The sequence below is a fragment of the Nyctibius grandis genome, chromosome 31 (assembly GCF_013368605.1).
Source record: "Nyctibius grandis isolate bNycGra1 chromosome 31, bNycGra1.pri, whole genome shotgun sequence".
Taxonomy (NCBI): Eukaryota; Metazoa; Chordata; class Aves; order Nyctibiiformes; family Nyctibiidae; genus Nyctibius; species Nyctibius grandis.
In genome coordinates, this window is record NC_090688.1 from 4,852,623 (window position 1) to 4,879,602 (window position 26,980).

Consider the following 26,980-nt stretch of genomic DNA (forward strand, 5'->3'; position numbering starts at 1 on the left):
TGGCCTCGCTGATGGTGCATCACCGGAGTCTGGAAAAAACCTACAAACACCCTAAAAACAGCTACAAAACCTCATGGCTTGAAAAAAAATACAAGATATTCAAAGCAGCAGCAGCTCCTCCTGCACATCAACGCTGGAGGTGACGGAGGAGCGGCTGCTGCAGAGGGAGCAGGGACTGAAAGTCAAAGAAAACATTCTTTGAGCAGGAAACGAAATTAAAAGCTCCCAGGTGGGTTTAACACCTCTGCACCTCACGGCGTTTCAGTTTCACTGCACCGTTCATCGCCGCGACGGGGCTTTCCTCGGCGTGACTTACCGACAAGGGCCCTTCCCCGAACACAGCTCGTCTCTCCCCTCCTTCCCCCCGTCCCGGGGAGCTGCTCGGGGGGACGGGGCAGCCCCACACCAGCCCGCCTGACCCCCGTGCGGGCTGCGGGGCCGGGTGGCCAGTGTGGCTCCTCCCTGGCTTAAGGGCATTAATTCAGGGAGTGCCCCGGGGTGTCCCGCTCCCAGAGCTGGGACCTGCTGCCCACATGCTCATATTTGTCTCCAGCAAAGGCTCACGTGGACAAACGAGCCCGGGGACCACAACCCCCGAGCCGGTTCCCAGAATAGAGTGAAAGCTCCCGGAGGACCCAGCCTCTGGCTCTCAGGGACGCGGTGGCTGTGAGCACATCACCTGCTCCAGCCCCAGTGCCAGGGGAGCGCTGCTCCTGGGGCTGCCCCAGCACCTTGCAGCAGGCTCCTGCATTTCAAGAGAGATGTTGAGGTGTTGGAGCGAGTGCAGAGGAGGGCGACCAAGCTGGGGAAGGGTCTGGAGGGTCTGACCTACGAGGAACGGCTGAGGGAGCTGGGGGTGTTTAGCCTGGAGAAGAGGAGGCTCAGAGGTGACCTTAGTGCAGTCTACAACTACCTGAAGGGAGGGTGTAGCAGGGTGGGAGTCGGCCTCTTCTCCCAGGCAACCAGCGATAGGACAAGGGGACACAGCCTCAAGTTTTGCCAGGGGAGGGTCAGGTTGGACATGAGGAAGCATTTCTTCTCAGCAAGGGTCATTAGACACTGGAAGGGGCTGCCCAGGGAGGTGGTGGAGTCACCATCTCTGGAGGGGTTTAAGACAAGACTGGACATGGCCCTTAGTGCCCTGGTCTAGTTGCCATGGTGGTGTCAGGGCAATGGTTGGACACGATGATCCCAGAGGGCTCTTCCAACCTCACTGATTCTGTGATATCTGAGCTGGAGCCGTTGCAGCAGCACACACGTGCTCGGGAAAAACCCGAAGCAGCCGCCCAGGGACCCTCCCCACCCCACACGTGTCGCGCCTGCGCTCACCTTGATCCTCTCGATGCCGGCTTCGATGCGGAGCTGCTCCACCAGCTTCCGGGCCTGCGCTATGTTGTTAGTCGTTGACATTGTCTGCCATCGGCTCCAGGCCCCAGCACGTGAGAACTCTGCAAAACACGGAGGGGGGAGAGGGGGGTTGGCATCACGCACCGTCTCGGAAACCTTGTGCACTGCGTCCTCGCCGACAGCCACGTGCAAAGGGCTTCCACGAGCTCTAAACTGATGACACCAACTTAACGTTTCCTGATTTTGCTTCAAGTTCTCCTTTCCCTTAACCAGCACGCTGCGTGCGCGCTCTTCATTCTGCTTTTTTTGATTAAAAAAAGAAAAACCAAACACGTCCCTGAAAAATTAGAGTAATAAAGTAAGAGTGACAGACGGTCCCAGGCTGGGTGGTGGTGGGTGAAGCAGAGGACAGGCAGGGAGGCACGGGCATGGGCACGGGGGGATATGAAAGCACGAGAGGCACCGACAGCTCATGTCTCACGTGAACCTTCCACAAAAACGGGGTAAAATAAGGGCCTGGCTGCATGTGGAAACGAGGAGAGCACGGCAGGGTGAGCCGGAGCCGAGCGGGACCCGAGCTTTGCCGAAGCTCAGCTCCTTCCCGTGCACCAAGCGCCCGGTCTCTGAGGGTCTCGTGGAGCCCGTCCCGCTGCCAAACCCCGCACCCATCCCCGGCTGTGCCGATCGTGGGGCTTTAATGTACCTGTCACCTGGCCGGGTGCACCCTGCCCCTGGGGCCGCGTCCCTGCGACCAAGCACCAGGTTAAACCACCTTCCTCGAAATTCACAAGCAGCAACTGAAGAAGTTTGTCTGCGAGACCGACCTAATCCATCACTGTCACCGCGGCAGCAGCCAGGGCTGCGGTGAGGCAGAGGGCAGCTCCGGCCGCGCCGGCCTCCCTTGGCCAGACACAATCGTCAGGTGGTTTCTTGGTGACCATCTCCTGCAGAGGTGTCAGGGAAAGCCACCTCCCCGCCCTGACTCAGCCCTGACCACGCCGTAACGGGGAACACGGGGCGAGGGCTGCAGCGGGTCCCACCGCCCGTCGCCCATTAGGTGATGCCGGGAGGAGGAAGGAGCCAAAGCAAACCCGGGCTGAGGTGCCAGCGGCGCTCCCTGCGCCCCAGCCAGCCGCCCACCGCGGCCCTTCGGCGCGGGCTGTAATTACAGCCTCCCGCAGCCTTCTGCCCAGCACCGGCAGCTTCAAAGCAGACGCTGAACTGCTGCCTTTAGCGGGGGGGAAGAGAGGGAGGAGTGTCTGCCCCATCCCAAATCCGAGCAGACTCGAGCTGTCTCGCCTGTGTTTAGACATTAAGGGAGTTTATTCCAGACCACAACGGCACTCTCGGGGATTATTTGGCTTGGCAGCAGCGTGCAACGTGCGCTGAGCTCTTCAATCCCTGACACTCAGCGTCGTTTGCAACACCAAACGCTCCGGGAGAAAACAAACGGTGCTTCAGCCGGCGTTACCAGCCCTGCCGTGGGCCCATGCCCTGGATTCTTCGGAAATCTCCGCCTCTCCAGTCCTGGAAGGCGTTAGTCAGGGCGACACGGGACGCCAGGCTGGTGAAATAAAGTCTGGTACTGTGGGAAGTGGGAGAAGGAAGCGGGCAGGTCCCCAGGGAAGGATCCTCCTCTCCTGCTCTGGTTTGAAGCACTCCAAAACCGTGTGGGCAGCACCAGGACTGGGGAAAAGCTCTGGCTCAAAGTCGAGCTCTTTCTGAACTTGTACCGTGAACCCGAAAGCCCTCCCCACTGCAAACAGTTCACTCCTCGTCGACAAAACAATCCTTCACCTGCATAAAGAGTTAGCAGGCAGCTGGAGGGAAAAAAATACAAGCGACCAGATATAATTTATGTTTGCAGCAGCACGAGATCACCTGCTTGTACTTTCCCAGCTTCCTGTTTATGGAACAAGGCGGATGAATCAGTCGAGGGCGAGTGACTTAAGGAACTTCTGCTTCTGCGGCAGCGCTGGCGGACGCTCAGCCCGGGGCCCCGCAGCACCCCGCGGCTTGTGCTGCCCCGGGAGATGCTGGTGGCATCTGCCACCCCGCCAGCCCCTGCTCTGCCTACGGCAGCAACGTGCTTCGCCTCTCCCGAGCGCACGGAGCAGCACCCCTCGCCCCCGAGCGCAGGGCTCCTGGGTTCAGAGCAGCAACACCCGCAGCAGCAGCTCCCCCTTCCTCAGCTGCCGTCACCCGGCGGCGAGGGCGCGGGGCTCCCCGGGGGGAACCGAGCCAGGGCTCCCCGCACGCCGCGTTTTAGATTGCCAAGTACAAATTTCAGCAGCCGAGCGCTCAGGAGGGTCAAGGGGAGTTTCTCTGGATGCAAAAATCCTCCTCAGGCTGCAGCCCGGCCCGTGCATCCCTCGGGCTCCCGGTCTGGACCCGGTTGGGGCAGCACCGGCCCCGCAGCCGTGCGGTCCCAGGCTCTGCAGAGCCGCAGCGGGACCTGCTTCACTTCCAAGTCGGGGCTGCTGGCGTGGGGCAGGGAACGGACCCCGCTCCAGGCCTGCCCTGCCCCGCAGGAGTTTAAAATCTGTTCCCTTGGAGAATAATTAACGAAGCGCGTCATTAGCGACCGGAGACCATCGATGCGGAAGGTCCTTCGCTGCGCGGCACACGAAGGGCGTCCTCGGGATTTTTTAAAAGCCAAAACAAACTTTGAAGATGTCACTCAGGGGACTTACAGGGGTGTGTAAACAGCTCGTGAGGTAAAGGTATTTGGGAGACAGCCACGCAGAAGCACGCAGAGCAAAGTCCGTGTGATGCGGATCAGGAGGACACGCAGGATGCAGCTACGTCGCCCCTTTTCGCATCTTTGTTTTAAAGATATCAGTGTTTGGAAAGGACGGGGAGGCGACGTCTGGGGAGGGAGCACAGGCTGGTCAGGACAGCCAGGCCTCGTGCACGTCCTCCTGCCTCCGCTCTGTCATCTGACCGCCGAGAAATCACCCGTACAGCCGGGCTTCCTTCCCGCACGGCAGGCGAAGCCATCGGTGTCCGGCCACGACCGACCTCCTCCCGCCCTGCCCGCAGAGCCTTTCCCAGCATCTGCCCATGACTCTGCAGAATAACGTCGCCTGCGTTCTGCTGAGTCACGGACCAACATCGTTCAGCAGGAAATAAATCTTCCCGCGTCTCTGGCAGAGCCCCTCGTGCCCTCCCTGGCAGCGCTCCTGGGACAGGCAGCGCAGCCCCGAGAGGACGACCCCATTTTCGGGAACGGCTCCCGTTGGGTTAACGCGCCGTTAGCTCGGCGTGTGTTTGTCAGGCGTGTGTTTTTCAGGCTGTCGTGTCAGCAGTTCCAGGAGGGCTGAAGTCATCAGACGGTCTCGCAACTCTCTGGGCTGCCGTCCCCGCTCCTCCAGCACGGAGTGAGCTGGCTGCGGATCCCAGACCGCGGAGGCACGGACGGGGCTGAGGCTGCAGCAGGATTTCACATCGCTGTGGGTGCAGGACAGCGTATGAAAAACACCGCTGCAGTAAGCTAAGCACTGAAAATTAATAAAAATTAAGAGAACGCAAGAGCGTGGTCAATGATATATTATCCAGTGGTGGTTCAAGGTCAACGCCAGCAAAAGCAGCAGCGAGGGACGGTTGTGAAACCTTGCAGGGAGTGAACGGGGAGGCAGGAGCGCGGGCGAGGGGCAGAGCAGACGCGAGAGCGAAGCAAACAAGTCCTGAGTTACGATTTGGCTGCAGCCAAACACCCCGTGAGCACTTCTGTGTATTTCAGGGAAAGCACTGGAGGACAGAGTCCCAAGGGTTAAATTGGGATAAATCCCGGACCGATCAGGTTTTGCTGGTTTAAGCTGGGCGGCACATTAAGAACCGAAAGCGGGTCAGGATGCCCGTAACAGTGTCCTGCATCAGGTCAGTCTCTGACCCAAGATCACAATCCGTGTTACAAAAGCAGGTTTCTCGTGCTCACATTCTTCCTGCACCTTCAGCAGAAAGGGTTTACAAAGCAGGGTGCTTTGTGTGACTACAGGTAGCCTGAGGTTTCCATCAAGGCAAGCGTGAAAAGGGCATTTACACGGGGCTGGTTTGCACTCTCTGTACCGAGGGTCTGTCCTGCACAGCCCTCTGACGTCGAAGCGACGCTGACTTGTGACTGCGGAGTGGGCACAGAGCGTTTCTTTGTCATTAGGTAATTCTTTGTGTACCAGGTAGATCACAAAGGTAACGATTTGGGCTGCTTTAGTGGGGGAAAAACCAACACAAACCAGCGCAGCTCTTGAGTCAGACGCGTGCAGCAGCGGCGGTGACAGCAGCCGTGACTCAGCACAAGCTCCGTGTCGGAGCAGACGCCTCCTCCGCCGAGCATCTCGCTCTGGCTCCGAGCACGGCTCTGCCCGCTCAGCCCTTTCATCCACCTCCCAGCCCCGCTCCGGCGGCACTTCCCGGCTCCGCTCGGGATCACGGGGCCAGGTTGCACCTCGCCCCGTCCCACGGAGGGACCCTTCGCCTCGCCCTGCCCTCGGCGCCGCGCCGAAACGTTACAACAGGATCTGGGTCACGAGGATGAAACTGCCACCCTGGGCACGGCGGCGTGCCGAGGACCCGGGCTTGCCGCAGCACGCCTCCGACCGGCACCCCGCGAGCCGCACGGCACCCAACTGACACCCAGCGCTGCTAATTGTTGACACAAACCCCTTTCTCTTTTGTGCAACCGGTGCCACCTGCGCGCTCCCACCCCGACAGCAGGAAGCGTGACGCCGGGAGAGAAATATGCACCGATCCCTCCAGTTTCTGAATTCTTCCCATACCTCTCATAGCTGGGAGCAGCCACTCCTGGCAGGCGAAACAAACAGGCGAACGTCTGAGTAACTGCTGGAGTTGTGCTGCTTTGGTCTTCCCCTCCCTCCACCCCAGATAAAAAAGCCCCGTGAGATGGGTGCTGCACCGGGAGAGCGTGTCCCAGCAGCCTGCACAGCATCCCCCAGGCTCCCCGCCACCGGGGGGCTGAGGTACCGGGGTACGCCGTGCTGATGATGTGGGGAGATGGTCGGGGGAGGAAAACACACTCCTGGATCTCCGCCTTAACCAAACGGTGCTTCAAAGAGCAGCCCAGCAGCACCCGTGCGTGCGCTGGAGGGTGAAACATCCCGCACCGCTGAGATGGCACCAACCCCGGAGCATAAAACCATCTCCCACGGGCAACGCCGGATCAGCAACGCTGCCCGGCCCACCGAGGGCATCCAGCGCTGGCTGGAGAGGCGAGACCCCACTGAGCAGCTCCCTCGCAGCCCCTCGGCCGAGGCCCTGGACCTCGCCGGAGCGATCCCGCGCCGAGCCCCGAGCCAGGCTGGTGCCAGGAAAAGGGGGGATGGAGGAAGGGGGAGGCTGAGACTGGTAACCCAGTGTAAACCCGCTCGGTGGTTACTGCTTTTAAAGATGACCTCATGCTTTTTTGGAACAGAAAAAGGCTGTTAGGGCAATGGCATTTACTCCTTGTCTGGGCAGAACAAAGCAGGCTCCATTTTTCTTTTACACTTCCTGCATCAGTAGCTTAACAGCTGAATGAGCTATTGAATTTTTTCCTGAGTGCAGCAATTTTTTCTCTTTTTTTTTTTTCTTCCCCCCCCTCCTTTAAGACCTCCAGATTTCTATGGCGTGGGACAATACGGGGAGAGCGCGGCGAGGAGCTCGGCCGAGGAGCCATCCCGGGCGGGAGGAACGCTCCCTAAAGAGGCGGCGGTGGGAAGCACTGGGCTTCGCTCTGCCCCTTGCTCAGGGCCAGGGTTTATCCCCGTTTCAGCTGAAAGGATCCAGCTCATTCCCACCCCTCACTCTGCATCACCGGCAGCTTGACCGGCGTGAGGAGCACGGGAGAGGGGCAGGACGCCAAAGCACCTCACTTCAGCAGTAAATAGGTTACTGAAGTGCCCATAAACTCCTTTAGATTTGCAAAACGTCCCCTCACGCTGTCCCTCCCCAGGTAAATTACAGCCTCCTTACAACAGGTTGTAACTAGGCCACGTACTTTAAGATACTCAGTGTCCCTCCTGCAGCCACCAGCAGTGACAGACCCTTCGGAGCTGCTGTCACCAGGGCCAAGCCTTCCACTCCAGCCCACTTTTAATACATTAGAAGCTTAAAATCACATCCTACTAGACCAAGAGGAGCCTTATCCTCAATTTCAGGTCCACGCTGAGAACAATCTGGTTGTCGGGGTTCATTTGCCCCCAGCTCCAACATCCAGGTGTGTGTTTCCAGCTCTGTCTTTACCAGAAGATCCATTAATTGCTGAAGTATTTTGCCTCTTGAACTGCTCTAGTTCTGCCTGGCCAAGGATTTTGGAAGGAGAGAGCATCCCCCGAGCCACGGAGCTCCAGTTCCTTTCCATTAAAGGCGACGATGACCTGGCTGGGAGAGCGTGACATCCCACAGGACACAGCTGCCAGCTCAGGGACCTTGTCTGCAGGGTGGCCCGAAACCCCCTCGCAGCTCACTCACGCTGTCCTACACTGGCCTGGCTGTGAACTCCCCCTTCTCTCCGATTTATCGGCAGCAGCTCTGGTGCCAGCTGGGTGGAGGCTCTGGCAGGACTGCCACGGCAATTACACCCGGTCGCCACCCCAGTGGCACCGCAGCACATTCCAGCCTTATTTTTAGACCACACATTAAAAAAAAGAGTGCAAAGGTATTTACAGCCGCTGTTACCTGGAGCCAGCACCCAGGGGCTGCGACCCAACCAGCACGGCGCTGGGCTGGCAGTGCAGAGCCATATAACTTAAACCAGGAACCAGAGGGAAAACTGCAGCTCGCCCTGGCACCCCGAAACCTCTCCCCCCCGGCGCAGCACCACAGGCTCTCGCTTCCAATCTGCTCCTTTCCAGTCACCTGCAGCTTCCCCTCCTGCTTCGCAGAGCCTGAGATGACTAAACCACATCGATGCCGTCCCTCGGCTCGCAGAAACCATCGCAGGAGCTCCCGAGTCCCCCAGCACCCTGAGCCTCCTCCCAGCACGGACACCTTCTCTTCAGATGGGTGGGAAGGAGAACCTCCTCCCCGCTCTTCACCAGCAGGTTGTAAATGCCTGTACCTCAAGGACCATTTAAAACCTGCTGCTCTGCAACTGTCTCAGCAAAATGTTAATCACTTCTGTGAGGATTCTTAAACTCGAGGGCGTTTATGATCTTCTAAGTCAATACACGCTCTTCAGACACCTTCGTGAAACGCAAGCTCACGGATTTTGTGATCTTACCCAAAGAAAAGGGATGAAAGATTGAGCACCTCACGCCAAGCACTAACACGAAGGCTGGGTTTGGCGTCTGGCTCGTAGGAAACTGCCGCTGTCAAGTCCTGGAACGTTTGTGCTTTGCTTAAGCCATGCTCAAGTGCAGGTGGTGCCACAACAACCCCCACCCAGGCACCCACATTTGCCTTCCAAAAAGGACCATGAGGAGTAACCCTGATGTTTTAAGAAACACTCTGGGTCAGCAGATGTCTTAACAATAGCAAAAGTAAAAATACATTGACCTGTCCTTGCAGCTCCTGGAGCTTCGCTCCAGCCTTGCAGCAGCAAACCCACGATACCAGCCCACCAAACCCGTGATACCAGCCCACCAACCCCACGATACCAGCACACCAAACCCCACAATACCAACACACCAACCCCCAACCATCTCCCTAAAAGCGATACGAAGGATGAGTCCTTCTTATCAAGTTGTTCTTTTCATACACAATCATTTCAGAAACGATTAGGGATAAGTTCTCAGGTCCTTGTGTCCAGAGACTGCCCTGGCTATAAATGCAATTCCAAGTCAGGCTTGTGTCTCCAGTCACGGCCTGAAAAGAGGTACCGACGTACTGGTTTCAGTGGGCATAGTAAGAACTAAATATATATATCCTGGCTAGACCTCTGCGGGGTTTGTCCTCGTCCGGGAGGGCTCCATAGGAGCTCCACATTCAACACGAGGGTATAAAGACTAAGCAGGAAGCCGGGCTGTGTCGTGGCACGGGAGTATTAAGTTATAGAAGGAGATAAAAGAAAGGGAAGTTTAGGCTGAATGTCACAAACTTCCTGAGAATTTCCCAGAGCTACTGAGATCTGAGCTGGGAAACGCGGCGAGCATCAGCCCTCAAGGCATGGAAAGGCGGCAGGGGAAGTTTTGACGCTGTACAGCGTTTCGTTCCCTGCTTTACTGAGCGCACAAAGGCTCTTCCAGCAGCACCACGAGGTCACAGGAATTTATCGGCCTCGTGCAAAAGTTGCTTCATCGTGAGATCAGCAGCTTTGAGGGCCCGAGCCGTGACACAGCCGAGCGAGCAGCCTGCAGCCAGCCCCGCGGGTCCCTCTGCTCGGCGGCTCCTCGGGTGCTGAGTGGGCGGGTGCAGAGGTTTTGAAATGACTTTTAGGTTTTCTACAGAGAAGCAAACGCCCAAAGAGGGAGAACCCTCTGACTAACAGAATCCCAGAATCAATGAGGTTGGCAGAGCCCTCTGGGCTCATCGAGTCCAACCATTGCCCTGACACCACCATGGCAACTAGACCAGGGCACTAAGTGCCACATCCAGTCTTTTCTTAAACCCCTCCAGAGATGGTGACTCCTCCACCCCCCTGGGCAGCCCCTTCCAATGGCTAATGACCCTTGCTGAGAAGAAATGCTTCCTAATGTCCAACCTGACCCTCCCCTGGCGAAGCTTGAGGCTGTGTCCTCTTGTCCTGTCGCTGGTTGCCTGGGAGAAGAGGCCGACTCCCACCCCACTACAACCTCCCTTCACGCAGTTGTAGACTGCACTAAGGTCACCTCTGAGCCTCCTCTTCTCCAGGCTAACGCGGCCACATCCATCTACCCCAAACCCCAACGCAGTACCACCGTTAACCACCACGCCGATGCCACGCTCTCATCTTCAGCTGCAAGCAGAGGAACGGGCGGACGTACCCGGAGCTGCTCCCCAAAACTTGGGACAGCGCAAGGGAGAGCGGCTGCCGCCCACCCCAAACACACTGCTGCCAAACCCCACCCTGGTTTAAAGCAGAGACCCTTCGCTCACGGGGATTTGTGTCCACACAATCTCCTCCCTTGACGCTGCCGTGATCGCTGCCCCGTCTCCAGCCGCTCAGCACAGGCTCACAGCCAGCCGCCGCTTCCACCTGGGAGAGCCCAGACCAGGCCACGCTGGGAACGGCAAAAGGAGACACCAAACCCCTTCATAAGGGGAATGGAAAGAAAACAGAGATGAGGGCACGGGCCTGAGTCAGCCGGCAGCGCTGCCGTGTTTTGGGGGAGAAAGCAGCCGAGAATTTCCCCGTCAGTAACCCACAGCTATTAAAAGAAACAGGTCCCTGCTATATCCACACTCTCCAGATAAAATTCCACCCTCTACAAGTTATCTTATCACAGGAATAAGTCTCTTTCCTGACGCTCCTGAGCAGCCAGGATTTCCCCGTGCCGCACACGCAGTCCCACGCATTCACAGCCACGTCTCTGCTCGCAACCCGGGAGCAGAACGCTTCCAGTTTTTATTATCTCAGACTTATTTTGCTTCTCCCCACCACAGGATCACATGTTCAGCGAGAAAGCCACAGGGAATTTAAGGAAGATTACAAGAAAACCCTAAAATAAGAATTCAAGGCGAATACTGTGAGGACGAGCCGTTATTAGGGGCATTGTGCCCATTATAGTCTCTATTCACTGGAAGATACTGGGGCTTCTGCAGGGCTCCGGAGCGTGATCAGGGAACTTCACCCAGCTCTGCATGCAGGGGAGGGAAAGGGCAAGGAGTTTGGTTTCAAATAACTTTTGAGTTTTCATTGTGGAAAGAGCGTTTGGTGGGAATTACATCAGAACCGCAAGCTACAATATCCCCATTGTAGGGCTTGGCCCAGCTTGCTCAGCGCTTCTGGGGAAGATGGGGGACTGGTAACTAACCGGGGCAGCACAAAGTGTGAATAAGCCTGGAGGGCGAATTCGCTGTAATTTAACCTTTTATGACTTTTACACATACACAGTGAGACCTTTCGGTACCACAGCGTGGTGTGCCGCCGCTCTGGTTACCCCGGTGTCACCGCAGGGATGGTCACGGGGGAGGCTCAGATCAGCTCATCCGATGATTGAGGACAAGATATCTCACACCACAGAACCTGGGCCACCCACTCCAGCGTCACTCCTCCTGGTCGACCTTCAGACGAGAATTCAAGGCTGATTTATTTCCTTCTGGGTTTTCACCCGCGCTGAACGCGAGGAGTTCGGGGTGGTCTCCCCCTTCACCTCACTTTCTGCAACGTCAAAAATCCAAACGGGTGCCCTGGGGGAAGGAACCCCCCCAGCCTAGGGTGGGAGATGTGCTAACACCCCGCAGATTTTTCTCTAGTGGATTCAGTTTCATTCCAGCGTCTGCACAAGGGGAGTATTTGCAACCATCAGGCTTGGGGGGGGGAATAAAAAGCCTGAGGTTATGGCAAAAATATTTACTTAAAAATGAAATCCCTTGTGTGCAAGTGCAGGAAGATAAGCGATGCTCTTTGTGTGACTGTTCTCCAGACAAGCCTCGCCGTGCTGGGGAGCAGCACTCAGCTGATGCTGAGCAAACAAGAAAAGTGCTGAGTAGCTCGTTGACGAGCCTTGGTGCAGCACAGCGCCGTGAAGAAACCTCTTTTGGCACGGGAGCCAACAGCATCTCAGCTGCTTTTGTGTCACTGAAGAAGCTGATACAGGGTTGGCTCCAGCGCACCTAAACCAGCTTCCAAGGAAAGCACATAAATCCCAGCGTGATTTTGGCTGTCAGACCCTTTATATTCAGGAAGCCTTTTGGAAGCCACGTTCCCCAAACCAGAGCGCTCGCAACACTTGGCTCCTGCTGATGGTGTTTGCCACGATCAGCAGTGACTAGGTTGGCCCTAAGGGCCAGACAGTGTCTGCATCATCACTGCACGTAGAAAGTTTGGCTTTTTTGCTTTCAAAACATTGTGGTATCTTCACCTTAAGTGAAAATAAGAATGGTCTAAACGATAACACTACAAGCCAGTAACCCTCTCCTGCAAAGCCAACTCCCCAGCCCATGAACACAAAGCTGCACACTGCTGCGCTGAATTCCCTGCTCCTCCACCAGCTCGGGATGCCCCAGCAGCCAGACAACCCCCGAGAGGCCTCTAAAGCACATTTCCCAGCAGGACTTTTAGCACATTTCAACTAGCAGAGCTTGAAACACTGACTGGTGTTTGCTTTCCTCTGTCAAAAGCACAGCAGAGCTGGTCTGTCAGGTTCACAGATGAGATCTCCAGCGTGAGCTGCTCACAAGAATTTTTTCCTTTGCTTTAAACCGCAATTATTGCCAAGGAATTGCCACATGGAAACCTCTTCACTCGGTGCATCTGCTCTGGACACATCTGGGTCACACCTGCTTGCTTCACCACCAAAGTTTTTCTGCTGTTGGTTTTGCAAATGCTTTCTGCTTCTGTAGCGAAGAGTCTCCAAAGCCGTGGGTGAGCTTACTCACTGCAAATACTCTAAGGGGTGAGGATGTGAGCAGCAAAATAAGCACAGGATGGCTCTAAAATCCCCAATTCAGTTTACAGCAGTTGCATCTCGAGTCAGCAAAGAAATCAGATGCACCCAGATCTGCAGCGAGGGCTGGCGACGCCGCTCCAACCTACATGAAACGCTCGCTGCTGTTCCTACAGTCATCTGAAAGATGCAAACGAGCTTGTAAACAGCGCTGGAGTGGAGCAACAGGGGCTTCAAAGGGAAGAGACCGAAGGCAAAAATCTCTCTAGACATGATGGTGCCATCAATGAACGAAGGCAACCGTGCCCTGAGAAACACAGCGCCCAGACAGGCTCTTGCTAAAGAAGGTTCAATATTGCAACAGAGATTAAGTAACACTGACTGGACAGCCACGGGCAATACGTCCAGACACCGACCAGAGACCTCAAGCAGCCAGAAAAGAGCCGTTTCCACTAACCTAACCCCGGAGAGTCCTTCAGCGACCTTGAATCGAAACAACCACCATCCCTCAAAATCTCAACTACACGCTTCAGAAACAACCCACAGCTCGAGGTATCCTGGAGCTGGGCTGGTGGGACACTTGTGAGCCCAGGGAGGCTTATTCACTGCCAGCTCCTGAGGGAAGAGGGGGCTCGTTTGCATTTGGGGGCCAGCTCCTTCTCATCCCATCAGAAATGGGAGTGACCTTTGGCAGCAGAGACATCACATGAGCGTAAATACTCGGGCTTTCTTCATACACCCATAAGCCACACTGAGAGCAGAGCAGTCCTGTGACTTTCTCTAGTCATCTTGTTTTCATTACTGATGTGGCTACAGAGGGCAAAAATGATGCTCGGGAGGAACTCACAATAGGTCAGCAGAGCTGGGGGCTCCCCTCCCTCCCCAAGGCAGCTGCAAGCGAGCAAGCTGGCTTCCAAACAGGGATGAGGCCACGGTCTGATCAGCCCGATGACGGCTTCTGCACTTGTTTCAACCACCAAAGTAATTACTCTAAGAGAAAAGGGCAGTATCTCCACGTGACTGCAGCGGCTGGGCGGCTGTTTTCATGCAAACCCGGGTCTTTTGGTAATCCTGATGACTGCAACATCATGTGAGGGTTTGCAACAAGGAGCAACTCCTACCCGGGCGCTGGAATCCGCTGGGCAGACGCGGAGAGGAAGCAGAAGGTCGTTCTCTTTTGTCTCTCTTACAGGAAGAGCAGTCACGTTGGGCTGGCAGCGGTTCAGCTCTGAGCTCAGGGCTGGGAACCGCCGGGGAAGGGCTGGCGCTGGAAATAAGGCAGAGAGGCTAAAAAAGGAACTTACACACGGGGTGAAAGGGCTGTACCCGAAGGCACGTGAGGGATCTGCCTGCAGGTACTGGGCAACCTTTGGCTCCCTGACTATTTTCATTGGGCTGGTGCCTATATTTAGAAAATCATCTACTACAGGTCAGAAAGAACAGAGATATGCAAAGCACTCGCACTTCCCCGAACCCACGGCACTGAGCAGTCGCTGCCGTGCAGGTGCCATCCTTCTCAGCTGAGCACCGCTGGCACCCGCACCTCCGAGCCCCCGGGCTCTGCGAAGTCAACCTGAAATCCTGGGAATTACCCAACTCTTTGTCCCCAGTTTTTATTCACATGCTGGACACTGGACACAGTTCTGAAGCTGCTTTAGCCCCCCGTTTCTGTATGAACTCACTTGCCAAATGAAAAGAAAAATTAATGAACGTGGCTGGCTGCTAATTTGAAACAGAAAGGAAGAGCAACGGCAACGCTAACGCTGACGCCTGGAGAAGGGTCGGTGCCGGCAGCATCTGCTCAGTCAGGAGCTGGGAGATAGAACAGTGTCACGGGCCGCAGGGCCCGAAACTGCCCCTTATCACAGAAACCCAGGTATTTCCTTCCAGTTGTGTGTCTAAACAGGAAAACGCAGGACACTAAGAATATTTTAAATAACTTGTCAAAACGAGTCTCTAACCCAGGTGGTCCCCTTCAAGTGACGCTGTAAACAGACTCCAAGGCAGAGCACACCGCTGCATAAAAAACCTCTGGTCTAATAAGGCTGATTTAAGAAACAGATTTCCGTGTGCCAAAGCACGCCAAGCTCCTGCCTCTCCTGGGAAGGACAAACCTCTCTGCCCGAGCGTGCCGGGCGCTGGGGATGCCGGAGCAGGCACCAGTGTTTCTTTTGAAGCTCTTACCCAGTTTAGCCAGTAAGGGCTCCTGAAACGTTTCCATGTAAAGTTAGACCAGATGAACCTAAATAATCGGTGAGGTTTACACTGCCCTTACGCTAAAAACAACCAGCAGATCTCACACCATCAATCAAGGCTTTTCATTTGTGGGAGTGATGACTGACAGCGATGGCAATTCAGAAAAAGGAGCAGTCAGCCCAGTCTTCCCATTTAAATCTGGAATAAAATGCCCAACTACAACTGGGTTTAGTTAAAACCAGTATAAGGCACTTCTATTCCAGAAGAATATTCTATTCTACTCACTTCCTACCTACACACGGGGAGATGTGCCGGTACGAGTCCACACGCTCCTCAACAGCAGCAGCTTCCCGAGCAGACGAGACCTGGGGCTTTGCCTGCCCACCCCGGGATGTGCCAGACAATTACATCTCACTCCCTTTAAAGAAAGTTTACATAACAGGGACAGAAGAGCTTTTAAACGTGGTCCAAAAAACCACGTATGCCGAAAAGATATTAAAAGAGGCACCAAATTTAGATCCTGCTTTGCCTAGCAAGCGAAGAGCTTGAACAAACATAATTATCCCAGTAAAAGAGAAAAAATTAAACCTTCTTCAGTTTCGGTGTGATCATTCTAAGTTGAAAGAAAACCCGGCGCAGCAGCCTGGCACCCAGCTTGCAGCATCACCACCTCCACCCAGCTGGCAACGCTGCGGCTGCGCGTCAGGACGGCTCCCCAGTTTCACACCAGATGGGTTCAAACTGGTACAAAGAATCCCAGAATCACAGAATCACTGAGGTTGGAAGAGCCCTCTGGGCTCATCGAGTCCAACCATTGCCCTGATACCACCATGGCAACTAGACCAGGGCACTAAGTGCCATGTCCAGGCTTTTCCAAGTTCAATTCAACTCCAGAGAGCAGCGACAGCCCCAGGCTGGAGGAGGGCAAGGGACCAAAGCTGCTCTATGGGGGACAACTGTGTCACGAAATAAAAACTTAATCCAATATCCTCTTCACTGTGATGAAACCAAGAAATCCCATAGCCTGTGACACTGGCCATGGGCAAGGCTTACACCCTCGGTGATCACCGCCCTGCCGGTGGCTGCCCTGCCCGGTGGCACCGGGTCTGGCCGGGGAAACCGGGGACCTCCCGAGGCACTGGGTTCATCCGAACCCTGGTCACGCTGGCACTGATGGGGGGGCCAGGGACAGCCTGGAGACGACAGATGCGATGGCGAATGCTGACGGCAGCGGTGACGCTTCCCAGGACAGGAAGGTATTTGTGGGGCGAGCGGAGCCGGTGCCCACGGCGCGGGCACGGGCACGGGCAGATAAGGGGGAGCTGCGGGACGGGCATTGCTCACATAGCCGGCATTCCTAGGGGAGGCCGTCGCTGCAGGAATCCCTTCTCTCGGTTAATAAAAACACATAAAAGGGAGAAAGAACAAATCCAGCTCATTTAGCCACTACGGTGAGTACAGCACTTAACTCGCTCCGCAGCCACGTGTGCTGGTCAGGGGCTCACGTATTTTAACCTGTTTACAAGCTTCATCTCTAAACACCCAAAACAGAGCTGCAAGCTGGAGGAAAACTGGAAAACCAAAACCTCCACAGAGGCGAGTTAACCCAAACTGGAACAAATGACCGGCCCCGCCACAGGAACCAGCGTGATGTCCTGGCTGCCCGTTTTATTGCGCTCAGCAGCAGGGGACAGGCGACAGGAAACTCGGAGCCCACGATAACCTTCACTTACAGGGGGATTAGTGGAATTTTACCAGTTTTCTGTGTCATCGACACAAATACATGAACCACCACGCTGGCACTGCTTGTCCAACATCACGCCGCAGCACGAGGGAGCCGGAAACCCCGGGCCTGACCCGCAGATGGTTTATGGGCTTGGCTGGCGGCTCGCAGCTGCAGGAGCCCTCGCAGCACGCTGCCGGCCCCTGCGAGGAGACACCGAGAGTTTCTAGGGAAGGGATCGTCCCTCTGTACTCGGCACTGGGGAGGCCACACCTTGAATCCTATGTCCAGTTCTGGGCCCCGCACTTCAAGAAAGATGTTGAGGTGTTGGAGCGAGTCCAGAGGAGGGCGACCAAGCTGGGGAAGGGTCTGGAGGGTCTGACCTCCGAGGAACGGCTGAGGGAGCTGGGGGTGTTTAGCCTGGAGAAGAGGAGGCTCCGAGGTGACCTTAGTGCAGTCTACAACTACCTGAAGGGAGGGTGTAGCGCAGTGGGAGTCGGCCTCTTCTCCCAGGCAGCCAGCGATAGGACAAGAGGACACAGCCTCAAGCTTCGCCAGGGGAGGGTCAGGTTGGACATGAGGAAGCATTTCTTCTCAGCAAGGGTCATTAGCCATTGGAAGGGGCTGCCCAGGGAGGTGGTGGAGTCCCCATCTCTGGAGGGGTTTAAGAAAAGACTGGACGTGGCACTGAGTGCCCTGGTCTAGTTGCCATGGTGGTGTCAGGGCAATGGTTGGACTCGATGAGCCCAGAGGGCTCTTCCAACCTCATTGATTCTGTGAAGAGACTCACCCGAGGTGTGCGTACCTGGCACTGTCATGCACAGAGCACAGTCGTTAATCCCTGGCTAATTAACATCGTTATTCAGCAGAAGTTACAAGAACACCAGCACAACTAAAAGTTACAGATCACGTACGCACACCCTTAGTGCCACACACTGTCACCTTCCACACCTGATCCTATTTCCCCTCCTTCTTGCCCATTCCAACGTTTAGTCCAGTATTTCTTGCTCAGTAACTACACGTTAATTTTGAAAATACAACCTGCCTCATTGTATTATATTTTTCATCTGCAACCCCACTACACTGAGGTGAGCAGTGATACACTCAAGCTGCTTTAACACCTCTGGACTTCAGTCCCGGACTTAAAACTCCAGACTACACGTTCACCTCTCAGCTTGTCCAGAGCTGGACACTGAACGACATGAGGATGATGTTGTACAATGGAGAAAGAAAACCCCAAACCCAGCCACCTAAATGCAAGTTTAATTTCTTCCAAACCTATTTACAAGCCCTGTTTGCTGCACCGAAGGCAGGCAGCGATGGGGACGGGTCAGCCTCGCCAGCAACACGAGACGAAGCCTGCAGAGGACTATTGTCAAGCTTCTGAAAGAAAGGGGTGAAATAAAACAAAAATATTTGTAAAACGTAATGGGATCTTTTTTTTTTTCCACCACCACTGGAGAATGTTTTGCAGGCAGTTAGCCAGCACCACTTCAAAGAGTCAGAAAGCATGTGGGTTTTGCACGGCTTTGTACTTTAATATTAAACACACACACACACAAAATAAAAGCCGGGCTCAGTGAGGCAGCCAGGCAACCGTCACTTTGATGCAGGAGAAAGTACGTCAATGGGCTGCATCACTGCAGCGGCTCCGGGGTCGGGGAACCCTCCCACGGCATCTCCCGGCCCACGCAGCCGGCACCGCGCTCCGAGCCCTCCGCGCCGCCGCGGGCTGGGCGAGGACGACAGGAACCACCACGACACGGCTCCTCGCTCCAGCAAAAGGACAAAGCTGAGTCAGACGCTCACTCACAGGCGGCGTTTGTGAGGTGGGGAGGTACCGCGGCGAAGGCTGGAGCCGTCCCACGGAGGCACACGCCGCCGGAGGGACGAAGGACGTCCCTGCGCGAGCGTGGAACGGGGCTGCGAACGCTCGCTGCGATCCCCGGGCAGAGGTGGCCCTGACGCAGCGATCCCCCGCGCTCGCTCAGGCGTCGTAAAACGCGCCCGGAGCAGCCAGGCAGAGCACGTTTATGGCAGCCGTGTCTGTGCTGCAACACACCGGACTTTCATGCCATTTCATTTTAATACAGGACCATTAACTGCGCGTTATGGGCTTGTTTTGCAACTGGCTCCTGACTGTCTGCGGAGCTTAATTTAGACATATGAAAAAGACAGGTCTTAACTAAGCAAGAAGTGCAATTCTGTTCTGCTAGGAAAGCTAATTGTCAATTCCTCAAATTCCAAGTAGTTAAAAACTGGACTTGGGTCTCACTTCCCACTGTTTAACCTCTTCACGTCTGGCACTAACCCAGCTATACCCAAAGCTCCCAGACCTAAACCTGACGGCACTAGGGCTCTTCCATCCGATTTCTGCTCTTTTCTGCGCAGGTTTCCACGGCCCTGCAGCAGGTGACCCCGGGGCAGAGCAGGACGAGCTTCCCAAGGCACAACCCCACAGCTCACCCCATCAGCACCTTGCACAATGGGAACCCAACTCGACCTGCCCGCAGATACTACTGACAGCCTGATGTTATCTCTGCGAGGTTTAATTTACACCAGGCTCATCTCAGGAAAGCCAAGAGAAAGCCCCGCAGATTTCCCCGTTCCTGCTCCGCCGCGGGCGGCGCCGCACACGACGTTCCCGAAGGATTCACAGCAAAAAGCAGGAATTGAGAGACCCGCGGCGGCGGTGGCAGGCAGAGGTGATTCCCAGCAGCCAGCTGAAGTAACACGGGCTGTTTAAAACAGGGAAAGTCCTCGTGCTACACGAGAACCTCAAATGGCTGCTGCTATTTGCCTAAACTTTCTCACTCACACTAAGATGAATTAATCCTGCACCTACCTGGAGTCTCCTACACTAAAGGGGAGAAAGGCAGGATTTAGTATCTTGAGTAAAATGCCTATTTGGGTGCACCAGGGCGGCCAAAAGCTGCTTTGCTATCAGCTGCTACTATTGCTAAAAAAAGCCTGCTAGGCGGAACGAGTACAGTCCTTGGCATCGTGCATCGTCTCCTCCTCCTCCTCCTCCTCCTCCCACGGGTGACTGGGATCCAGCCCCGGCACGCAGCCGCCCGCAGCCCTCCCTGGCAGCTGAAGCCCTGAGGAACCCGGACGGCGCGTGCAAGCTCTCCTCCCCGGTGTACGGTTTTGGTGTGAAAGGGGCAAGAAAAAAATCTCCCCCATTTACTCACAGCATCAAACAAGCTGACCGAGCAGGATGGTTCATGGGACTTTTGCTTCTAAATCCGCGAGGTACTTTAAAAGACTCTGAGTGATGAAATGGTTTTAAATAGCATCATTCCACCTGCTGCAAGATATTCCTTCACTCTTTCCTGGGAAATCAGTATTCTGGGAACTGCCAAAGATACAGCAGAGAGCGCCAGGGACGTGCTGCAATAGGGGCAAGTGGGATGCCCAGAGCACCTGCAGCTCCCACCACAGTCACCACGGTGAGACAGAACCTGCCTTGCCACTCAAAACCCTGACGTTCATCCAGTGGTTTTCAAAAAATCAGGAATAATGTTAGAAACAGGGGGAGAAAGTTCACTTTACCCTGACCCTTATTCATTTTGCAAGAGCTGTGCTTACACAGCCAGGGCTTTTACCCAGCAAGAGCAGAACTGTTTGCAAGGGCACAACTTTTTGGTGACATTTCAGCATTACTCAGAAAAGCGTCTCACACGTCGTCCCGCCAGCGCTGGAGTTCACTGTAAGCTCCCAGTGCCAGCACAGGCAGGAGGACCTTTTTGCAATGGTTTGGGGGAAAAAGGAGGAGCTACCACCCAATTTACTAACTGAACTACGACCTGCGAGTTGACGCGGGGGTAACTGATGGAGGAGAGGCAACGTGCGGGCTCCAGAGCGCCCGTGCTTCCGAGGAAGGAGGAAACGCTCCGAGAAGAAAAGGTAAAAGCAACAGCACAACATGACAATGAGAAACCAGGTGGATTAGTCACCGAAGACTGACACCACAAACAAATCCAGCGCGTGCATTCATTCATGCCCTCCTCCGAGGGCTGCTGCAGACGTTACGCGCAGAGCGGCCCAACAGCGTGAAGTGAGGTAAATCCAGTTCCCAACAGCACGTAAATCCCACAGACCGGAGCTGGAAATGCGAGGGGGGACGACTGGGTCACTAGAAAGTGAATCCAACGTCATCACGGAAGGCAGCGACTGACTTTCGGCGAGCTCCTCACCAGGCTGTCGATCTGGGGCATCGGCTGGACTCGTGCAAAGGGAGCATCAGCTTGGTTTTACTCATTAAAGTGGAAGGAAACGCTTCCAGAAATAGGAGCTACAGGAATCGGCAGTGATGACATTTGCTCTGACCCTATGCATCCTCAGGAGATGTAAACACCGAATTTCACTCTTGACTGATGGACAAAACAAGCCCTGAAAATCCCTCTGAGTTGTAGGGGAAGGAAAGTGGTTCGGTTTGGGGTTTATTTTTTTTTGTAACTAGAATAGAAAGAGGAAAAATGACCAAATTCCTGAAAAAAATGAACGTTCACCTAGAAAAGGCTGGCTTTAAACACCGGTTTGAGCCCAGCTTGCTTTCCAATCACCCCTTCACCTCCCAAACGCCCTCAAGGTCCCCGACAGAGGAACTGACCCTACAGCGACAGTAGGGCACCAGGGCAAGGAGCGCAGCAAGGGCAGCCCGGTGCTAACCTTCTCCTACTCTTGAGCGAGTTTTTTGCTATAGTGTCCCACACACTAGCTCCTGGCTTCCTTGTGAACAAGCCAAAAATGGAAAAAAAGGAAAACTAAAGAGTTTGGAGCAGGCTGGAGGCAAGTTCCTTGTCCTGAGGATGCCCAGGGGTTAAAGGCAGCACACCTATGGCTCAAGGACTCTTTATTCAGCAAAACTTTTAACATAACACGAAGGGGTCTGGCAGTAAAATCCACAACCATCGCTAGCTCACACGCCCCAAGCTGGTGCGTTCACCAGCCACGGCTTAGACCCAACGAGTTACGTGTGGGACAGCAGCAGCTCTGCTGCCTGCAGACAGTCCTCACCCTGCACTCAGAACACTCCGCATTCATTTACAGATCTCACAAAAGGGACTAATTACGCCTGCCTCTGCGGCTGGAAGCCCACAGGAACGAGCCCAGCTGCAGCCTGACCAGCCTGGGCACAGAACAATAACTGCAGGACAAGAGGGAGCGCTGGCAGAGGGAGAAGCAGGCAGAGAACACTCATTAAACCACTCGGAGAATCATGACACATCTCACGCTGCCGCCCACACTAGAGGCAAACAAAATAAAACAAACTATTAAAGAAAAGAACAGCTGATACTATAGTGACCTGAACACAACTCGCAGGGGACAGAGAGGCTGGGCCACGTTCAAGGTGCCAGCTCATGGCCACGAGTACCTCCAGCTCCTCCAGCAGCACCAGGTTGATCTCCAAAGCTTTGGTGTCTCACGCCCAGACCTGGCAGACTCAGCTCAACTCAATTTGTCCTACAGATTACTCCACAGTGGAGCCTTGCGAGCGCACACGCGTCCTTTGAAGCCAAACCCTGCTCATACCCAGTGAATCAGCGCCAGCCAGCCCAGCTCCGAGCACCACGGTGGAACAGAGCCTCATTTTCTGAAATGTCACAGTAGGAGTCTGCCTCTCGCTAGTGCCAGCTCCAGCGCCCAGGGACGCGGCGTGGTAACGTGCCTTGAGGAATTAAGGAAGGTCAGACCCAAATTTAGGGGCTGGCTGAATGTTCTGCTAATGTGTGTTAAATGCAGCTTGTGAAAAATAAAGGGTTTATTCTGATACGGCGCATTGCATCGTCTGGAGTGTGCGGCGAGGCAGATGGTGAGAGCGAGACAGAGCCTTCCCCTCGCAGCGTTTGCTGCCGTTTAGGAGCCTCTTCTCACCACTCTGTCTAATAAGTTTTCCAGGGGCTGTTTGAGGCAAGAGAGACTGAGAAGCAGAAGGCAAGTGCTTGATTAAGTCACATTTTAAAGGAGCTGGTGGCACTAAGGACAGGCACAGCGGACCAAGAACTCCACCGCCAGCCCTACAGGACTTCTGAATGATTGCTGCTAACACGAGGTGACTTGCTGACCAGCCGCTGACACTTGGGAGGGGACAGCAGGTTCCCAGCTTTGCAGCAATCCTGGAAGTCTCCTATTGCTCCCCAATCACCTACTCCACCAGCACCAGCCCTGACTGCTCCTCCAAGTCACTGCAGCAAGGGACACATCTTAAAAGCCACTTGGAACCTTTGCACACTTCTAACGTCAAACACCTCGGTCCTCAAAGAGCATCACCGCAGGACAGCATACCTCCACCTCACCCCCACCAGTATCACGTTAAGATTTGGCTGCCAACCTAAAATTGCTGGCGATTTTACGGCAGCAACGAGAAGACAAAAAACGCCTGCTCAAATCCACGAGCGACGGACGAGTACGGTGACACCTGGCTCAGAATCACGTGTCAAGAAACTGCAACAGGTTACACGGCAAAGGCAGCTTTGAGCTGATATTCTGCAGCTCTTGCCGCTGCTGTGCCCCTTCGTTCGCAGCATTTAGGCAATGAGAGGCCATGCAACGCACTCTCCTTCTAACAGGTTCCCCTCCAAATTAACAAATGTCTTTTAGCACCAGGAAAGAAGCACCGTCGGATTGCGGCCGGGCCAGTCCTGCGTGTAGAGCATGCAAAAAATCACAGTTCCTTGGGGATATCAGGTGCTGGAGGAGCGCAGGGGCTGCTTTAATTGCTTTAACCCCCTGCTGCAGTATCTGGTAGCAGATAGCCCTTTCTAAGGGTTTACATCTGAGGTGCAGTAGCTGTCCAAAGCTATTTGCAAATGGATTGTAAACAAGTCCTCCTTCCCAGGCCTCTGCCTCGAGCAAGATAAACAGCGTGGCAATTAAGCTACAACTTCTGTGCCAAAACAAGATAAATTGATTTTCTACTGAAGTTCTGCAGAACCATCCCAAACTCCTGGAAGAGCAGCCTGGGAGCAGGATTAGTGAAGGGCTATCGTGAAAGTAGAACTGAAATTAAACCCCTGATGTAGCTTTGCATGAGAAAACGCCACCCATCTCCATCCTCTGCCTGAACTCGAAGGCACTGCTGCACTTGAGCAAAAACCTCACACGCAAACCCCAAATGAGTTACAATTGAAGGCACCTCAGACCTTTAGGCAGACCAAAGTTATGGATGGGTTAAGACTAGAGGAAATCTTGAGTAATTTAACATGCTCCAAGTGTCCTGCTGTGTTTACAATTAAAATACCACAGGAAAAAAAAAAACAAACCACTGTCCACAGAAAGGGGAAGAGATCTGTGATGGTTTCATACGCCTTGAACCCCTTCTGGCCTTGAATCCTTCGGCCAGACACGGCATTCAACAGGTTAATGAGCTGGAAAGCTGATCAAAGGACAGATGTTTATTCCCCCTTTAATTTCTGTTCGAGTCACAAATACTTATCTCCAGAAGTCACAGCACTAATCCCATCCCCTTCCGAGCTTTTAAGTTTAGTGATCAAAGTTGTACAATTTCTTGAAGCCTGTGTTTCAGTTTCAGTTCGTGGTCTCTTCTAAAGAATAATAAAACCAAGCATTTTTCATAGGGGAAATTAAGAGAAAATGGGTATGTTCTAGTGAAAATTAAAAGAAACATCAAAGTGAAACGAGGCAGCTTAATTTCACACCATCTATTCCTAAGAAGGATGACTGTAGGCAATCCCCTTTCAACCAACGCCAGAACGAGGACTTCACTTTCCCAGAAAGGCACTTGGGAGCACCGCCCCATCGACTCCCCAGCTTCACACCAGAGCACCAGTTTGCACAGGAACTCCTCCACCTGCCCCCCCAACCCTCTTCAAAAACGACCTCACGAGCGAATCCCACCCGCGTTCCCACCCGCCGGTGGCACGAGGGGAGCAGAGGCTGTGACAGCCGAGGCGCTTGCTCAGAAGGTGGCCCTGGGAAAGGGCTTTGTTTTGGTTTCCCTGCCCTTCCACCCGCAGCTGGGAACACACAGCGTTCGAGGTCTGCCCTGGGTATCGCAGCCAACTCCTTAAGCTGCGTCTCACCATTAACTACGCGAGCGCTGCACGGGACGAGCGCGTCGCTGAAATTTCACCTGATAAATAAATGAGGTTAAAATCCGGCGTATGGTGTGGTAAACATTTCCTAACTGTTATTAGCCAAAGGAAAGAGTGTGCCTGAGCTGCTGCCACTGTCAACACGGGCTGTTTCCACCTGTCCCGGTGCCAGGGACGTCGTTCGGTGCCAGGGGACATGTGGTACCTTCGCTGGACAGCTGCACCGGGCTGACAGGCTGCTGCTGTCAGGGAGCACATCCAAACGCGGTGCTGTGAGTCAGACCAGCATGTGCAGGATGTCTTCGACAACAAACCGCCCCCGGGTGCTGCAGGCATGCAGAGAGGGTTTGAGCATCAAACCTAAAGCCTCAGAGGTGCATGGGGGGCACGCGGCTCCTCGAGCTCAGGGCGACTGAGAAGCTGCAGACCCTGCCAAGCCGTTTCTCCGAGGCGCTCCTTCTCCCACCTCGGCTTCCAGAGAAGTCTAAATTAGATTTCTTGAGAAGAAGAAGGCCAACCTTCCCCACACGAGGGCAGCAATTGGGACGTTATTAGAAACGCCTTCCGAGATGACCGCTCTCTCCTTCCCCTTCTGGGTGCACGCGGATCCCGGGGAGTTGTTTGTCTCCACTCTCCATTTGTCATCCTCGCTCAAAGAGCACATGAGTCAGCCTGTGCACCGCAGATGCTGCTGATAAAAGCACACTCCATTTGGCAATATTAGCCACCCTGCAGAACAAAGACAGCTAAAAAAATAAATCCCCATCCACTGACTCCCCATCAGCTGTGCCAGTAAGTGCCTGGTGAATGTCACTGCCTTTACACTTTGTACAAACATCGACCTTCGGATGGTCCAGCTTAACTCCTCGGCACCTGCGAGGTGGAAGCACCCACCTTACAGACAGGCAGCCACCACGGGGCACCTTCAGCGTGGGACAACCAGCGCCTGTCCCAGGGGTGCTCACTGTGGCTCTGTCCCAACAAACACCATAAAGAGGACAAAGGAGACAGGGAACTTATTTTTGCCTTACATAGGCTGGAGCTTTGCTATGTGTAATTTTCCAGAGCAGCAAAAGTGAAGCAATTAATATTCCCATGGACCAGTTGTAGCAGGAGCTCGAGCCCCGGCCAGCTGGAAGCCCGACCCCAGAGAGCAGCAGCTTTGCTTTGGAAAAGGGATCCAACAAGCTTCAGTAAAACTGCACCAACTCTAGGTGCTCTCACCACTGGTTTGGAATCAGTTTACCATAACAGAATTAAACTAGATACAAGCAAACACTTCAGTGCATGTAAATAACCCCCCGAAATAAAACTATGCGTGATTAAAAAGCCGTCAGCTTCAGTGCTGATAAACCTCGGCGGGCCCTGGCTGCTCTGTCGCCGTCTCACCGCAGCTCTTGGCAGAACTCAATGCTCCTTTTCAGGCACATCTGGAGAACTATCCTATTATCTACAGAAAAAAAACCCACCAGAAAACACAGAGTGACCCAGCCTGAAGTGTACAAATTGTCTATTTTCGATAGAGCACCGAGCCAGCTGCAGCGCAGGCTGTCCTGACCAGGGGCAGAGCACCAGTCCTCCCCGGCGGCACACAGCGCCCAGCAACGAGCTGCTCCTCCCGCATCAGCCCGTTCTGCTCCTGCCAAATTGTTCCTCACAACGCTCACAAACTGGTTCTGCAGAATCCTACAATTAGAGCAGCACCACGTATACGAATGCCGCAGATGAAGGATCGAGAGCTCCTCTGCTCACACGAGGGCTTTTAATCTTTCAGATTAATTTGCATTTTGAAGCCCTGAGCTTAAATGAAGGCACGGAGGAGTTTCCAATTAAAATATCCGCCTCGATACACGCAGCCTCTCCAGTGCTCAGGCTGCACCAGCCTAAAGATCCACTGTGCAAAGCTGCTCATCCTGGAGAGCAGCCAGCAGGAGAGGAAGGAAAATGTGCAAGAACCCGGGCAGCTCAGCTGGGCCATGGCTACTGGGTTTATGATTTCTAAAGCTCCAGGACTTAAAATGATTTGAGGCTCTTCCCTTCTCACCGCTGTATCTCAGCTGTTCCCTCCAACACAGGAAAGTCGACAGCACTCACTGGGCACCAGCAGCTGGACAAGGCTCATCTGGTGGTTGCACCTGAACAAAATATTTACCCTATTGACATTAATTTAACAGCGTAAAGGACTTGAAATC

General features: G+C 54.4%; 1 protein-coding gene across 2 annotated transcripts in view; it reads right to left on the reverse strand.

Moving 5' to 3' along the window:
* Nucleotides 1-26,980, reverse strand: part of GNG7 (G protein subunit gamma 7) — a 69,719-nt gene that overhangs the window by 6,145 nt on the left and 36,594 nt on the right. For both annotated transcript variants that reach the window (XM_068420606.1, XM_068420605.1), the window contains exon 4: nt 1,330-1,448. In XM_068420606.1, the coding sequence (XP_068276707.1) occupies nt 1,330-1,410 (81 nt within the window). In that variant the 5' untranslated portion in view covers nt 1,411-1,448. The remainder of the gene's footprint in view (nt 1-1,329; nt 1,449-26,980) is intronic.